General features: G+C 37.4%; 1 protein-coding gene across 5 annotated transcripts in view; it reads left to right on the forward strand.

Moving 5' to 3' along the window:
* AKAP7 (A-kinase anchoring protein 7) overlaps positions 1-10,555 on the forward strand; it is a 141,981-nt gene extending 131,426 nt beyond the window's left edge. For 4 of the 5 annotated variants that reach the window (XM_081295281.1, XM_081295277.1, XM_081295279.1 and 1 more), the window contains one exon: positions 8,568-9,570. In XM_081295281.1, the coding sequence (XP_081151407.1) occupies positions 8,568-8,764 (197 nt within the window). In that variant the 3' untranslated portion in view covers positions 8,765-9,570. Of the gene's footprint in view, positions 1-8,567 lie in introns of all 5 variants that reach the window. The other variant, XM_081295276.1, reaches the window with a different exon arrangement.
* The last annotated feature ends 6,832 nt before the right edge of the window (positions 10,556-17,387 follow it).

Here is a 17,387-nt window from a genome sequence, read left to right on the forward strand (position 1 = left end):
TACTGAGAAGAAAGTATATTCACTCGTTGATGGATAATATACTCTGAATACATCAGTTAAGTCTAAGTTATTGATTTTAGTGTCTTTGTTTAGTTTTTGTTTGAAAGATCTATCCAGTGGTGAAAGAGGTGTGGTAAAGTCACCCAGAATTATGTGACTCTTGAACTTGAGAAGAGTTTGTTTGATGAATATAGATGCTCCATTATTTGGGGCATATATATTTATAATTGTTATGCCTTGTTGATGTATGGTCTGTTAAGCAATATGAAATGTCCTTCTTTATCCATTTTGATTAACTGTAGCTTGAAGTCAACTTTATTTGATATAAGGATAGAAACCCCTGCTTGTTTCCACAGTACATGTGAGTGGTATGATTTTTCCCAATATTTCACCTTGTCTGTGAATGTCTTTTTCTATGAGATGTGCCTCTTGAAGGCAGCATATTGTTGGATCTTTTTTTTTTTTTTAATCCGATCTTCCAGTCTATGTCTTTTGATCGATGAGTTTAGGCCATTAACATTCAAGGTTATTATTGAGACATGATTAGTATTCACAGCCATTTTTGTTTATTTTTGGTATTTAATGTGATTTGGTTTCTCCTCTGATTATTTTTTCCTTTAGTGTAATACCTCCCTTTGCTGATTTTCATTGTTGTTTTTCATTTCCTTCTTGTGGAATATTTTGCTGAGGATGTTCTTTAGTGGATGCTTTCTAGTTGTAAATTCTTTTAACTTTTGTTTATCATGGAAGGTTTTTATTTCATCATCAAATCTAAAGCTTAATTTTTCTGGATATAAGATTCTTGGTTGGCATCCATTTTCTTTCAGAGCTTGGTATATGTTGTTCTAGGATCTTCTAGCTTTCTGGGTCTGGATTGAAAATCTGCAGAGATCCTAATTGGTTTTTCTCTATATATAATCTGATTCCTTTCTCTTGTGGCTTTTAAAATTATATCCTTATTTGTTATGCTAGGCATTTTCATTATAATGTGTCTTAGCATAGATCTGTTGTAATTTTGTACATTTGGTGTCCTGCAATTCTCTTGTATATGATTTTCCAATTCATTCTTCATGTTTGGGAAATTTTCTGATATTATTTCATTGAAGAGATTGTGCATTCCTTTGGTTTGAATCTCTGTGCCTTCTTCTATCTCAATAAATCTTAGATTTGGTCTTTTGATACTGTCCCATAATTCTTGGATGTTCTGTTTATGGTTTCTTACCATCTTCACTGTGTGGTCAACTGTATTTTCAAGATTGTATATTTGTCTTCATTATCTGATTTTCTGTATTCCAAGTGATCTAGTCTGTTGGTAATGTTTTCTATTTAGTTTTTTATTTTGTTTATTGTTTTCTTCATTTCAGGGATTTCTGATTTGTTTTTTAAAATGTCTATCTTTCTTGAAGTACTCTTTTGCTACCTGTATTTTTTCCCTTATCTCTTTGTTGGTATGATCAATGGTTACCTGTATTTGCTCTCTTGTCTCTTTGTTGGAGTGATCAATCTTTGTCTCTATTTGCATATCACCTACATAATGAAATCAGGCTTCATGGCATGATACACAGGGCCCTTTATCCCTCTCTGAATCAGTCAGGTTTCTGTCACTGTGAGAGAATACCTAAGACAAACATCTTGAAGGAGAAAATGTTTATTTTTGTTCACAGTTTCAGAGGTTTTAGTCCATGGTGCTTGGTCATGTTGCTTGAGCTTGTGACAACACAGTACATCATTGCAGAAGCACATGGTGGAAGACGCTGCTCACCTCTTGGCAACTGGGAAGGGGCTGATTTCTAGTACCCTTTTCGTGAGCACACCACCATTGACCTAACTTGCTTTCATGAGGATCCAAATCTTAAAAGTTGCACAGCCTCTCAATGTTGCATGGACTGGGAACCAGTACTCATTTAACAAATGGTCTTTGAGTGACATTTAGGATCCAAACTATAACACTTTTTTTTCTTTTTATGCCTGGAAAATCTCTTCATTCCTCCTTAAATTCCTGTTTCATGGCTGAAAATTCTTACTCGCTGAACTGAAATATCTGCTCTGTGAAACCTACCTTGTTACCTCATTGAACCTTGAACATATTTTATTATAGCACTTAACCTGATGTTTTGCAATCATGATTTATTGGTCATCCTTTTATGCAGTCAGAGACTAAACATAATTCATTTTGTTAAATACTTAGTAGTGGTAGATAGTTTAGGTACCTATGAATCTATTTCTTGACTAAATGAAAGATGAATTATTTAGCAGATATTGGGTATATTCTGTATTTTCAAGATATATCAGATAGATGATTGAAAAGATGATCACATTTTTAAAAGAAAATTCCTCTTTCAAGGAAGACATACTCATGTTTCTAGAACAGGAAATACAAAGTTGTGCGAGTGAGGGGAAGATACAGAGGACGCCTTCATCCAGATACCAAGTAAGGTTTTGATTTTATCTTACCATTAACATATTTTACAACCTAATAAATAGTTCTCTTGAGGATTGTAGATATGTACGGCTATTTGGTAGTATTTAAAAGTGTTATAGTAATGGTGGTTTTCCTGATTATTTTATAGTTGTCCATAATTTTGGAGTCATTTGTATGAAACTGTTGTCAAACTTATAGATAACAGAGATGAGTGGTGAGAACATGAGGTTAATGGAATAATTCTATACACTGGGTGCATTGTGTTGACTCCCACAAGATTTCTTTTAAGAAAACAATTTACCTGCAGCCTTGCCTGACTTAAGTCAATAGGATGTATACATTTCTCAGCAAATAATTTGTTATCTACAGGAGAAATGCTGATAAAAATACAAGTTATGTGGGTTGCTGGAGGGAGGACACTTTTGTAACCCTTACACAGACCAAGTTTCAGAACTCACAAAGATAAAGATAATTTCTCTTAAGAATAAAATCTGTAAGAACAGGTTCCAATTAAAACTGATCAGCATAGGCCAAAGTGAGCTAGAGTTGCCCTGAGCCTTTACCATGTGCAGTGGAGACTTGGAATTTTGATATAATCCCACTGTGAGTCAAGAGGCGAACCTGGGTGGAACTCTTTGGAAACTTCCCTGGAACCCTCCAATAAAATTGAAGGACAGGAGGGGTGTGCTGTCTTCCTCTCTGAGTGGAAACACTCTTCTCCCTTGAGAGTGTCCTGTTTCCTTTTCCCTGTGCCTTCTAATAAACTCATGCTCTAATAAACTCATGCCTGCTACTCTGTGCAACATATCTGAAATCTTTCTGGTGTGATGCAAGAAGCAGTAAGAAAGGACTGCCTTGGCTGCCTCAGCTCTGTGGCAGGCTCTTATCCTGTAATGGAGTCAGTAAGGATACATTTATGCATCCATTATTTTCAGGATTGTTGGTAACCTGGACATATTTTCCCCAAGTAATCCTGCCTCCTTGTGTCAGAAGCCTAATACTCATGTTCACCTCAATGACAGTGCCTTTGGTAATAATACCCACAATTGTAAATGGTAGGGATGTATTGGCAGGCCAGAGGTGGCATTCAGTTCAGGATGGGCTTAATGAAACATAAGCTCATTGGCCTAATAAATCTTTCATATTTAGGTGGTTTTATCTCCATCATAGAGGACTTTTTAACCATCGTGGTCCATGCCATCTTTTTTTTCTTTTCTGTCTCAATAACTTTTAATACCTCTGTTTCCCCCTGGGCAAGAGCAATGGGCAGAAGGACTTTCCATTTTTCTGCCTTCAGTTTTTGTTTTGTTTAACCATCTTGGAGAGTGCCTTAGCTTGGGACTCTGTGTCCAGCAGATAGCCAGGTACTACTGTGGGTGGGGCCTTTTCGCATTCTTTTGCTTGCTGTTTCTTTCTTCAGGCATCTTGCTCTTTTTCATTTGCATTTTCTCATCATGGAGCTGCTTTTGGTAGAGCTTAGCCTTCAGACCAGTCTTTTTTATTTGTTTGTTTGTTTTTGCCTTTTTTGAACATTTATGTGCCTCTTGGCTTTCCTTCTTCCTTATTTTATCATGGCAATCCAAACAATACTCATAGCATTTATGGCATATTCATTTTGTGGTGGGGTGAAGCCATAGATGCACTGGATGCAGCCCCTGGGGCATGAAGAAGTTCTCATTTTCCCCAAATAAGGTTTTTAATAGTTGGAATGTGTTCAAGTGACAACATTTAATGTTTTAATATTTGAATGCTCTCATTTTAATGTGATTGTACCCTCCATGTCTTACATTATATTCTGAAGAATATTTTCTTGATCCCTTTTAAAAAACAAATGAGCATGACTTATTCAGTTAGGACAAATAGACACCTAAATACCGGGATGGGTAGGGGATGGTAAAGGTTTCTGGGACCCTTCATGTTGACATCAGCTACTGTTGGGTCAACTCACACATAAGACTGACTGAGTCACATTAATGTTGATCTTAAATTATTCTAGTAGGTATAAAATATTCTTGTTACCACTAAGGAGTTCACTTATTTTATTTTTATGACCACAAAAATAAACTGTATCCTTGCATGGATTGGTATTAGAAATCTCAGGTAATATAAACAAAAGCAGACTCATAGGTCCAAATCGAGGGTTAATGTTGCCACAACTCTATGGAGAGTTACTTGCTTACTTGAAGTTTGCTGAAAAGTTTCTTAAGTGTGTTCCTTTCAATACAGTACTGTACTTGGTGGGCTTTAAAGATTTATTTTTTATTGCTTTTCTTTTATATTTTTTATATTCTCCTAAAATTGATCAAGGATATTTTCAGGAGATTTCTAAAATAACATGTCAAAGACAAAGGTTAGTCTGCTATTTTAGGTAGATATAATATTAAGTAAATCAAATAGGCCTAGAAAGGATATTTTTAATCAAGAGTCTGATGTTTTGGGAATATTTGTTGGAATATCCAAAGATAGTTTGTGTGAAGCCAGGCATGTGGCACATACCTGTGATCCCAGTGGCTCTGGAGGCTGAAGCAGGAGGATCACAAGTTCAAAGCCAGTCATAGCAACTTAGGCACAAAGCAACATAAGCGAGACCCCGTCTCTAAATAAAATTTTTAAAAAGGTGGGTAAGGAGAGGTGGCTGTGGATATGGTTCAGTGATAGAGTGCCCTGGATTCAATCCCTGGTACCAAAAAAAAAAAAAAAAAAAAAAAGATAGTTTGTGTGTTGCAGCAGCATGTTGAGCTGCCATTGCTAACTAGGCTTCAGTTAAAATGAACATAGTCATTCATCTTAGAGGTCACTGTGAGAGGCAGATACCCGTATTCAAGTAGTAAAGAAGAAAAACACAGCAGAACTTTATCTTAAAATGCCTCTTTTTAAAATTGATATACATTATGATTATATGTGACCACGGGATTCATTGTGATATGCACAAAATATCATTTGATCAATTTCATTCCCCAGTGAGCTCCCCTTTTCCCTCCTCACCCCTCCCTTGTCTGATCCCCTTCTTCAGCCCCTACTGGTCTCCCTTCTATTTTCATGAGGTCAATTTTTAAAAATTCATTTCTTAAATTAAGTTGAATTAAGTCTGCTAAGAGTGAGAACACATGCATTCTTACAGGAATGAAGATGCACTGTGTTCTTGCAGGGCTCTGCGATGAGCCTTGCTGTGGGCTGTCTCGTGCACCAATGTTAACAGCCTGAGGATGGATTGCAGATACTGTAAGGAGGACTGGAGTCCGGGACGGATCTGGATGATTCATTTGTATATTTGTTTTATTTTTTAATTAGTTAGTTAGTTATTGTAGGTAATGAATATTTGTCCCATAGGTCAAAATTTTTGTCTTATTTACCAGGTTCACCAAGCAAAGTAGATGTAGATTTTTCATATGGGTATATGACTCATTCTGGAATTCTCTTCTCTTGTTTTAAACTTAATATTAAATTTAAATTTCTGGCTAGTATGCTTTTTTTAGGAAAATGATAACATTTTAAAATGTTGCTGCAGCTTTTAAGGATTTCAGTCAATTCCCTTGACTAACAAATATTTTTTGAGCTTGTATTGCAATTAATAAACTGCCATATTTTAGCAGAATGGAAAATAAGTGTGACACCTGAGACATGGTTTCTATACTCAAGGTTATGTCTTTACCAAAGCAGATGCTGAATCAATAGTTTTTTAATAAATACATCAATAAATAATATTCATAATCTGTAAAGGAATCAAGGAAAGAAAGCCAGTGGAGTGTTGTTTTGTCCCTGATCTATCTTTGTAGGCTGGAAGAATTCTAGGCATATTACAGGTCTCTGACACACACTGGTTGATTGAATGACCAAATGGACATGTAGTATGCTTGTGGATAGAGTTGTTGGAATCCAGGGGAGGAGCATCACTTCCAGCTGGGCCATTCAGGAAAGGATCATGGATATGTGAGAGAAAGGGAGGGCTTTCTAGAAATAGGGAATGTTGTGGAGGCACCCACAGATAAGTTGGAGGCTGACCATAGAAGTGCAGCAGTAGTGAGCTGTTAAGTTTGGAAAGTCCTGGGAGGCAAGCTTGTTTCCCTGTTGAATGCAGAGTAAAACTGATATTTTAGAAGAATTATATTATATCTAGAGGTATTATATTAGATACATTGAAAAAGGAGAAATCATGAAGCACATATTGACAAGGCTCAGTAATTAATTGAGTTGATGAGGGAAAGGAAAGTGTTTTGAATTTGATTGACTTGGGTAATAGTAAAAGCATAAACAAAAATAGGACAGTTAGAAAATTAGCATTTTGTGGGTAGATTTTTGTATTTCAAATCTTTTAGCGTGGACTGATAGAAATGAGACCTGAGAGGGATCTTGGAGATTGACTTACTTATTAGACTCAAATTACCAATGAGAAAGCTGAGTAGGTTCTGGAATAGCCCTCAAACACATAATCTCTGACCTAGGCACAGAGCTCAAATAGGGTGGCAAGTGTAGAGTCATTTATAGTGTTTTGAAGGTTATTTAAGTAGTATTCCTTTGCAGCCTGACTTTCATTTTAGAATTGAAGAGCCATTATACCAATAATTGCAGGTAAGGTACTAGGAGATACCATCTATGTAGTATAAACACTGTGTTTAAGATTGAGATAAAATCTTTTGTTTTTCAGTGTACTCATTCATTCTTACTGGTAAAAACAATCTGAACTTAAACTTGTACCCAAAAGTCATACTAGTAGTGAATTTGTTTATCTTTCATTTCAAATATCCTGGCATATTTATGTTTAGTAGATTCTATGCAGTTATCACCAAGTTGAAGCTTACTCAATTCTAAACTTATTTTGCACTGAAAATGTTTTGTCTTAGACCTTTGATCATAGGTCTTAGGTGTCATATTTTCACATTTAAAGGGAAATCAGTCTTTAAGGCTTCCTTCTGTTAGTGTCTCTAGATGAAGGGTCTTAACCCATCTACTCTTCTGCTTGGGATGACTCCAGGAAGGATGGGGGCAGTTATAAGCAGAATTGGTCTTGAATGTACATTTACAGAAAAATGATAGGGCTCCAAAGGAGTGATGGGGCCCAATCTTACCTTTTGCATGTCTGTTTTTGTTCTTCAATTCCTGTTACACTGAAGATAGAAAATAATGCCCACCTTCCAGCTCAGATCCTTTGTGTTATCTGCCTGTTTTCAACCTGAATATGTAAGAGCAACACAGGTTTTGCCTTCTGGAGCTCATGGGACTTTCCAAAAATTGAGCTGAGCTTAATGGGTGAATATTCTGGTAACTTCTTTGCTTCTAGCCATCTGCCTTCCTGGGCTCACACCTTAGTGGAAGAAGATAGGGTGCTAAATGGACATGGGGAAAGAGCCCTTTGTTCCTCAGTAAAAGCAAACGGGGAAGAGAGTGACTGGGCAGCGTGTAGCATGAGAATAGAAAGGAACTAGTTCTTTTACAGTAAGATGAAGGGTAGAATTCTTAAACCTGGATTATCACTAGTAGGGAATTAAAATAACCATAAGATAGTAGCATCTAGTAATTTGCCATCATACTCCTAACTCTTATTTGAAGAACTTTTTGTTTCTTAAATTGCAGTAATAGCACTGAGATTTAAAAGAAAATTATTAGTTATATTTGCTTATTTCCAATCAGTTTCTAGTGGTAATAACTGCTTTTGTCTTTATGGGAGTGCTGAGAGTTTAACAACCAATCTACAGGATAAGCATTTTAAAATTAGTGATCCCAAGCAATGAGATGATAGGGAAGTCTTGATGATCTCAGAGCTGGCATTGGAGAGAGAGAAGGAGGTGAATTCACATGTCTGAGGCTCTAGGTGGTGGGCAGATGCACTTCAGTAGTAGGAGTTAGCTTTGGAGGAGAGAACAAACATTCTGCGTAGAAATGGGAAACTAGCAGCATTGCTAGTTGGCGTTTCTAGACTGGAGCTAATGAATTGCTTTTTACCCTGAAATCTTCAGGAATAGTCAGGCTCCTACTTCTGCAAATACCATATGAAAAGACAACCCACTGTTTTTGGATTTATTGACCTAATTTACCAGATTGAAGGACACTTGCTCTTTTTAACTAGCTGAACTAGCTGGCCCCTGCATGGCTGAGTTGCTATGGTAATATGAGCTCAGTGACCTCTCTTCTCTGTTGTGGAATGTAGGTGAAAAGGACGGAGGGGAGCCGGATGATGCTGAACTGGTAAGGCTCAGTAAGAGGCTGGTGGAAAACGCGGTGCTCAAAGCTGTGCAGCAGTATCTGGAAGAGACACAGAACAAAAAGCAGCTCGGGGAAGGGAGCTCTGTGAAAATCGAAGAGGCTGAGCGGAATGGCAATGACAGTGATAACAACAGGAAATGAGACCCCAGAAGATTCCTGCTGCTCTGTGAAAAGCATCCTGCTCCCCTCTGCCAAGGCTCTGGACTGACTTGCAATGTGCTTTTTAAGCATCTCTTATCCAATCCATGGAGGTTGCCCAATGCTTTCATGATAGATGCCTTTGCATTTCTGAAACAACAGGAGAGAAATGGAATGCTGGGACTAGCAGGGGAAATTAATTTCTGGAAGAAAGATGGCCCTAGTTTCACTTGCCCTCAGCCAGGCACAAGGGAGGGGGGACTTTGGATCACGCCTCCTGGACTTAGAAGCTGCAGGAGAGGTCTTGCCATAAATGGAACACTGCCATTTATATTGTGTAGGACATTTGACTAATTTATCTGAGGCCAAAACTCACACACAGCTATCAAGTGCTAAATTTAAATTCATCACTGTTGAGATTATCATCTGTGTAGTTAATCCATAATGTTTTATGTTGTTCTCATTGTGCTGTCATTGGGTAGTGATCTTTCTTTACAGTAAATTATGTTTCATGTAAATGATATATTTTCTGCAAATGAAACCTTTTCTATAAAATGGCAACATTTCAAAGGGTTTTTAACCTTATTTTGATAAGTCAATATGCCATATTTAATGTATTTCATTGACATTTGTACTTTAAATGTATTATATAATTTTTTCCCTTAGGCAAGAAACCTGTTGGAATTCAAGACTTAATTAATGAAGCTTTACATCGAGAAAGGATGGGTCTCAAGGCCAAGGTGCAACAGATAAAGGAACTTTTATTAAAGCCTGAGACTCAGGCCAAAATTAGGAGGGAGCTTTTTGAAGGAAGACTTATTGACAATAGTAATCAAGCAAATCATGTTGAATTCAGCGCGACTTTGACATAAGCTTTTTGTTGTTATCATGATAACATAGTTATGAAATCTTTTCAGCTTCTTAAATATCTCTTTGGTAAATACCAAAGTATTCTGATAGGTTCTATACAACAGTGAACCAACATTTGGTAAGGAATTTCTTGCCAAAGAAAACCAATTTTGCCCTGTTATTTTTTGAGCTAAACTTGTGTTTTAGAATAATTGTTTCTGTAATATTGAGTCATTTTATAGAAATGACTTCCTAATTAGCTGTTGTGAGATGTTTCTTGGGTCTTTGCAGACAAAAAAATACAGACTGTGAAAAAATCATTTATAGAAAAAACAAAACCAACAACAGTATTTTAAGGGTCACTTGCTTCCTGTTGACATGATATTAAATCAAAAGAAGCATTGTCCAGCTGTCTACATTTAGTGTTACTTTTAATGAAAATTTGAATGTTTATTGAACATTAATAGTACTTGAATGAACATTTATAAATATAGTAATTGTAATAACTAGTTAAAAATGTTTTATAATATCCATATGTATTATTTTTCACTGATCAAAATGTAATTTGCTTTGTCATTTCTTAATGAATGAATGTTTCAGATTTTATTTTCTACTTTTTTGAAGATAAGCCCCAGGTCTTATCATATCCCTTATAATTTGAATTTGTTTGCACTGGTTCAATTTTAAAGAGCATTCTTGAAAAATTTCTCCCCATATGATTATTGATAACAGCTTTTTTCTATAGTCATTGTAAAATTGCTGCTACTCATAGATCATGATAGAAGGAGAAATGATTGGAGATCAAATATGTAATCATTGAAATATAAAATCCAGTTTGCTCATGGATTTTAGCTATTTTTTCACTGGATAAATTATATTACATTTATTTATAAGTGAGTTTATGCATTTTCATGCCTCTTAATAAATGTATTGTTTTCCCTTGTTGCCTTTCCTTTCTTTTTCTTACTCTTGGAAGTTGTTGGTTCTGTGCTGGTTCACTGAAATCAGGAATAGGAGCTCTGATAGTTTCAGTGTTTGTTCACTGTATGTTCTTTTCTTCATGCTAAAAGAGCACAGTTGTCAAAGCACCATCAACTCTAGACTTTTAAACCATTTCAAGTAAGTCAGCTTCACAGAGAATTAACAACAGAACATTAAATTCAAATAAAATCTAAATAGTGTCCTATGAACAATTAACCATGTATCACTGAAGTGACATCAATAGCAAAGACAAAAGGACTAGACCCACCCAGGGCAGAAGCCCAGGAGCTGAGCTGTGTGCCATGGACCATTTTTCAGTGATTGAGGCCCTTCTTGGCCTTCTTAAGTAGCCCTTAGGTAGAAAGCAAAGATATATTTAGCTTGCATTGTGTTTCAAGTGAGAAAGCACACTGGAAGAAGTTGAGGTTCTTATCCAAGGCCATGCTGTTAGGGATCTGGACACAAACGATAATCCAGATGTCCCAGTGCTGCTTTCATCCTCTCATAACCTGGTGAACAGTATTTCAGGGGAGAGAGCTCTTCTCAGCATCCATCTTTAAACATCTTATTCCAGTCCATCTGAAAAGCTTAAGGGCTAAGAAAGGGTATTCACTTTTAATCTGGATTCCATGTCTTACTGTGACTTTAGCTGAGAATCGTATTTTCCACTTGTTAAATATCCACTAAGGCTAAGATTGTGTGTCAGGTGATTTGGGCACATGGTTGAATCCTCACTGATCCTATTAGGAAGTAATTAATGCTTTTTTCATATTAGGAAATGGAGGCTCTACATGGTTTGATGGCCCATCATCATAAAGCTAATAAAAAGTATGGCTAAATTTAATTTTGAATCTATTCTACTTCAAAGCTGACACTTTCTACAACATATCACTTCCCTCTTCACCAAGTACCATATATATCACAAATTAAGAATGTGTAACAAAGGGAAAGTCACTTTCTTTTGACTAAACAAGCTCCCACACAGATCTGAATTTCTGTGAACACTATGAGAGTGTTCAGCTGATGTGATTTGAGGATAAAGGATTCTAATCCTTATCAATGAAGTATCCATTTAAGCAGGCTTATAAAAACAATGGAAGGTATAAAATAAAATTTCTTCATTTTTCATTTTTAAAACCTAATATGACATTAATGCAAAATCTAAGTATGGCATCTGACATGTTCAAGATGACATTATTCCCATGAATAATAGGGATAGAATAATTGCTCTTTAGGTCATACAGCCAGAGTATGTTGTCCTCAAATGATCCTGTATATGATACAGTCTTTTCTTTTGACAGGGAGGCTGCATGGCTGGTGACAGTGCTGACCAGGGACAGGAGGTGGGGACTGTAGCTTCCACCACTGAGTCCACCACTGGCTATGATCTAGAGCAAACCAGTTCATGTTCCTGAGCCTCACTTCCCAATCTATACTTTGGAGAAGGTTGACCAGGTGATTTTAGCAATCCTAGATTAGCATTCTTTGTGACTATGCCACGGTACCACTCATGCTACATTGTGTGCAGCCACCTAGATTGGGCCACACTCTCCCATCTACTGGAAATAGAGGCTTAAACTTCCAGAAGACTTTACATTCTGTTTCACTTGTTTGGTTGTCAATTTATACAGAGAAAGCCCAGTGGCACCTATTCTCATTTATAGCCAGATTCCAACATTCTGGGGGATCAGTCACTAGAAAAATAGCAGATTGTATGTGAATAAGGGTTATAAAAAGTAGTATTTTCAATAGCAGAACAAGATTTTGTTGGCTTTTAACTTGGGCCCATTTGTACAATCTTAGATTGTATCAGTCCTCAGCACAGACTAACTGGAGGCCCTTTAGATATACAGGTTTGTATCTGTTATCTGAAATGCTTGGGATAAGAAGTATTTGAGATTTTGAAATTTTTTAGATTTTGGAATATTTGAGGTGGTGGAAGCTACAGTCCCCACCTCCTGTCCCTGGTCAGCACTGTCACCAGCCATGAAGCCTCCCTGTCAAAAGAAAAGATTGTATCATATACAGGATCATTTGAGGACAACATGCTCTGGCTGTATGACCTAAAGAGCAAGGTAGAGGACCCATGAAATCCATTTGTTTCATACAGACCTTATTTATATAGTTTGAAGGTAATTATGCAGTTTTTAGTGTGCCCACATTTTAACTACAACCTATCACATGAGGTCGGATATGGAATTTTCCACTTAATGGTGTCATGCCAGACCCCGCCCCCAATATTGGATTTTGGAATATTTAAGATTTCAACGTTTGGGGTTAGTGATATTCAACCTGTACTAGAGTTATATCTGAAGCATACTTAAGATTCAAATTATTTACTTCAAACTCCCAAGTGTGTCACCTCCCAGTCACCCCATGTTTCAGGGAAGAGGTAATGAAAGCAACTTGACTTTATGTTCTAAGCGTCATTTCAGAACTCTGGTCAATAAGATGGGTTTGCCCCTCTGTACACTCAATTATGGATGCATAAACCAGCTACCATGTTATATAACAATAATTTATTTTTTATATAATGAAAGAAAACAAACTTATAGTGTCTCCAAATACATATCGATAAATGGATAACCCTCTGTCACTCTTTGTTTTCAGCACTTTCAAATATCACCTATAATAATTTTTTCTTGAAAAAAAGCATAGGTGCATTCTTGAATACATAGTTTTGCAGTTTGATAGAATTCATCTAAAAAAGAAATAAACCCAGCACACTTAAAAACAAAATACTTTCCATGTCCCTACATGAATTTGATAGCAGGACACACGCTAACAAAACAAACCTCAAGATTATTTCATTCACAGTAAAAATGAATATTACAGCAATTCACTCAGAGTCAGTGAATTTAAAATTGTGATACAAGCTACAGCCCTTCTTTCTTGGATAACTGTTTTGGGGATAATAAGGCTCATTTATAAGGTAATTTGAGAGCTTCTGAAGGCAGGCACTATTATCGTCTGCAGTGTTATGTGCACAGAGCCACTTACTGGTACCCATTAAATGTAACTGATAGATTCAGGTAATTGGGATGATTTCAAAATGAAAACTGCAATATTTATTTCTCTACATATCCTATCATTAGTCACTTATTGGAAGGCCAAGACATTCTGTTATAAAAGGTAGAAACAATAAAACTGAGAAATCAATTCATTGTTTCCAGTAAACCAATGTTGCTTTTCCTATAATGATTCAAATTATTCCTGAAAAGCTACTATATGACACTGTACTATATGTTACATTTTTGGACTCATTTTAGGAAACTGACAGTTCTGCTTGTTGTCCTGCCAACTTAAGCAGATATGGTGTATGCAGCTTTTGTTCTTTAGTAATCATATTACTATGTAGTACAGCACACTCAATTACTCCCCACAGTTCCTATCCCAAACCACCGGGGCACAATATCTCTATGTTATCTTTGAACCAAAAGGCACTGTAATTTCTTCATTGATTTTTTTTCAACTACATATATTTTATCTTCTCCATAATTAAAAAAAAAATCTTTTTGAATACACTCATGTGGGATATATAAAGTTGTAGGAGGCAAGAACACAAAGAAATTAAGAATCTTTACAGGTGGACAGAAACTATAGTGGCCAGGAAATGATACATATGCATCAGTCCAAAGAATATCTAATATGATAATTGAGGTAGAAAAATAGCACGAATATGCAACAGTAGGGAGAGACTCGGCATATCTTTTTAAGATTCTGGAAGACAAATTTGGAAGCTGTTTTTATCAGGTCGATGCTTGGAGAGTGTCTTTAGGGAGAGGCATATGACAAGGACTTTTGAAGGTTTAGTGTACATTTGTCACACTTAGTGACTGCCCAGCATCTCTTTGAGCACATTTCCTTTGTTTATGCAGCTACCTACCATGTGAGCCCTACTTCCCCAGGATAGAAACCCCAGTGTGGCAGCCTGGAACTCACCGTCTCAGCCTTCTAGGTCACTGAAGCTCAGATGTGGGACCTGGGTTCTAACAAGAACAGGAAACCCTGCATGGAGTCTCTGTTCTGGTGAGGATGGTGGAGAAAGATATACCTCTCAGGAGCAATAGTGGCAAAGGTCCTTTTGGAATATGCATGCCCTTCGTAGGCAGTGGCAGCAGGGTCCCTCTGGGCAGTGTAATGGGGCCTTGCTTCTGCCGCTGGCCCACTCATCCTGATTCTCTTGACCTTCTGAGAATTCCAAGAGCTACCGAATATCTTTTCTTTGGTGGGATGGGGGTACTGGGGATTGAACTCAGGGGCACTCAACCACTGAGCCACATCCCCAGCCCTTTTTTGTATTTTATTTAGAGACAGGGTCTCACTAAGTTGCTTAGCACCTCACCTTTTGCTGAGACTGGCTTTGAACTCAAGGTCCCCCTGTCTCAGCCTTCCAAGCCACTGGGATTACAGGCATGCGCCACCACCATGCCTTTTAATCAGTTCCCTTTCCACTTAAACTTGCTAAAGTTGGCTCTGTTGCTTACAGCTAAAAATCCTAATACAGGATTAACGCATTTCACTAAATCAGAATTCAATACATGGCACAATTGGCATTTTGGATTAGATACTTCTTGGTAGTGTGGGATAATTCCATAGGAAGTCCCCATTTCTGACCCCCAGGTACTGAATGCCAGCAGCAAGCTCCAGTTTTCTTAGCAACTACATCTGCCTGCCACTTTTCCCCAATCCTCTGTGATTGGACAGTTGAGGGATTTATTTTTTAATAGTGCTTTCCCAGGAGCATAAAACGGTTAATACTCCTTCTCATTTCCACTTTATCAAGAAGTAATTTAGTCTCAAAGGGTACATGCTTTCTGAAGCTCTGTATACACACTAATCAAGTATCCATATGGAAAAAGAAAAAAGAAGCCACCTGCATATTTTGTGTGACATGGATCAGAACACCTGTTACTGAACTTGAAAAATGGTGGAAAGGATCTGTTGTTATGATGTCATTATGGCATGAATTGTCTTTATTTGTATGATTTTAGGGGGTAGATTTAGAGATTAGAAATAAAAAGGTATTGGAGCAGGCTGTGCTCTACACCATACCTTTTCCATTGTCTGCTAGGAAAGCAAAAACTTTCAAAGGAATTCACCCCAAACTGCAGAGACTTCATGGAACTCTACCATGGCTTCTTGCAGCCTAAGGTTGTGCCTCTGGGATGACCCAGCCCTTCTTTGAATTACTGCCTGGGAAAGGTCAAGGTTTCCCAAAGGAATTTGCCTTTTGTTCCAGCCAACACTTGACCATGGGCCACTGACCTCCCTTTCATAGAGCATTCACTAAAGAAAGCTGATAATTGTAAATCTGTCCTCTGTCCCTTTAAGAAGTGTATGTCCTATAACCCAGGGATGTATCTGAGAAGGACTTGAAAGCCATTCCTTTGAAATAGAATCCCTTTCTCTTTGAGAGGGTAAAACCCTAACTTCCATAAATGCCAGTCAGTGGACAAGATGTCCTGCCCCTTTGGCCTGTGAACAGTAATCTTACCTGCTGTTTGTAATTTCCCCTCCCCTGACTCTGCTCCAGATCCTGATTGCTCTCCATCCCTACTGCCTCATTTTCCTTTAAAACAAATGCCTGTCACCTCTAAAATTGAAATGGACTCCCTGCTACAGAAGTTCCTGAGTAAGAAACTGGACAGAGGAAAAAGACGTATCTTTTCTTCTCATCACTAGGATCAGGGCTGAGGCACCTATAACAAAGACATATTAATAAGAAAAAAACATGTAAATTCATTTAATGTAAATTTTATATTTCATAGTTATACTGAGCAAGGGCTGGTTGCCTGACACACATGGAAGCTGACACTCTTAATGCCGGATTTTGCAGAAAGAGCTTTATTGAAGGTTACCTGACAAGAAGACAGGAAGCAAGCTCAAATCTGTCTCCCAGATTGCCCAGTGAAGAGGAGTTTTAAGGGTTTTTGAAGTTAATGAGTTTGATAATGTCTCAGGTCTTGATTGGACACGGTTGGCGTATTTCAAGGTTTTTACTCTTTTAGTACTATATTGTAATTTCATGGTCAGCACCCCTCACTCTTGATTCTAGTCTATGAAGCTCCCAGTCCTGAATCTAATGTTCCACTACTGGTCTTAGATTTTTAGGTTCATTAGCTTAGGGTCATCCTTGCGTAAAAATTTAAGGTGCCTCCAGGAAGTGTCCTGTAAAAGATCATATATGATAATTGGGAATGAAGAAATTATTTTTAAATGCTTACCAGTAGGGAAAAGAGCTTAACTCCATTCTGATTTGGGTGTTTTAGTGGGAGTGGGTATACAGGGACTCAGTAGAGTCAGAAGTAAAAAGTGCAGTGCACATGAGGTTATGGCATCTGTTTGTTGACTGGCCGTTATCAAAGTTAGGATTCTGTCCTGTGAAGTCTGGGACACAGAGGTCCCTCTTTTTTTAATGCATTATAATTATGCAAATGGCAGGATTCATTGTGATATATCTGTACATGCAATAACATAATTTGGCCAGTTTTATTCCCCAGTTCCTCCCCTTCCCTTCCCCTCCCCACCTTCCTTCTGACTCCCCATCCTCTACTCTATTGGTCTCCCTTCTATACTTTCATGAAATCCCCCTGCCTTTTGTCTCTAGCCTCCATGTATGAGAATGAACACACTACCCTTGTCTGAGTCTGGCTTATTTACTTAGCATGATATTCTCCAGTTCCATCCATTTTCCTGCAAATGCCCCAATTTTACTCTTCTTTATAGATGTGTAAAACTTCCATTGTGCATCTATGCCACATTTTTTCAATCCATTCATCTGTTGACAGATACC

Source organism: Spermophilus citellus, assembly GCF_964194105.1.
Source record: "Spermophilus citellus genome assembly, chromosome: 5".
NCBI lineage: Eukaryota > Metazoa > Chordata > Mammalia > Rodentia > Sciuridae > Spermophilus > Spermophilus citellus.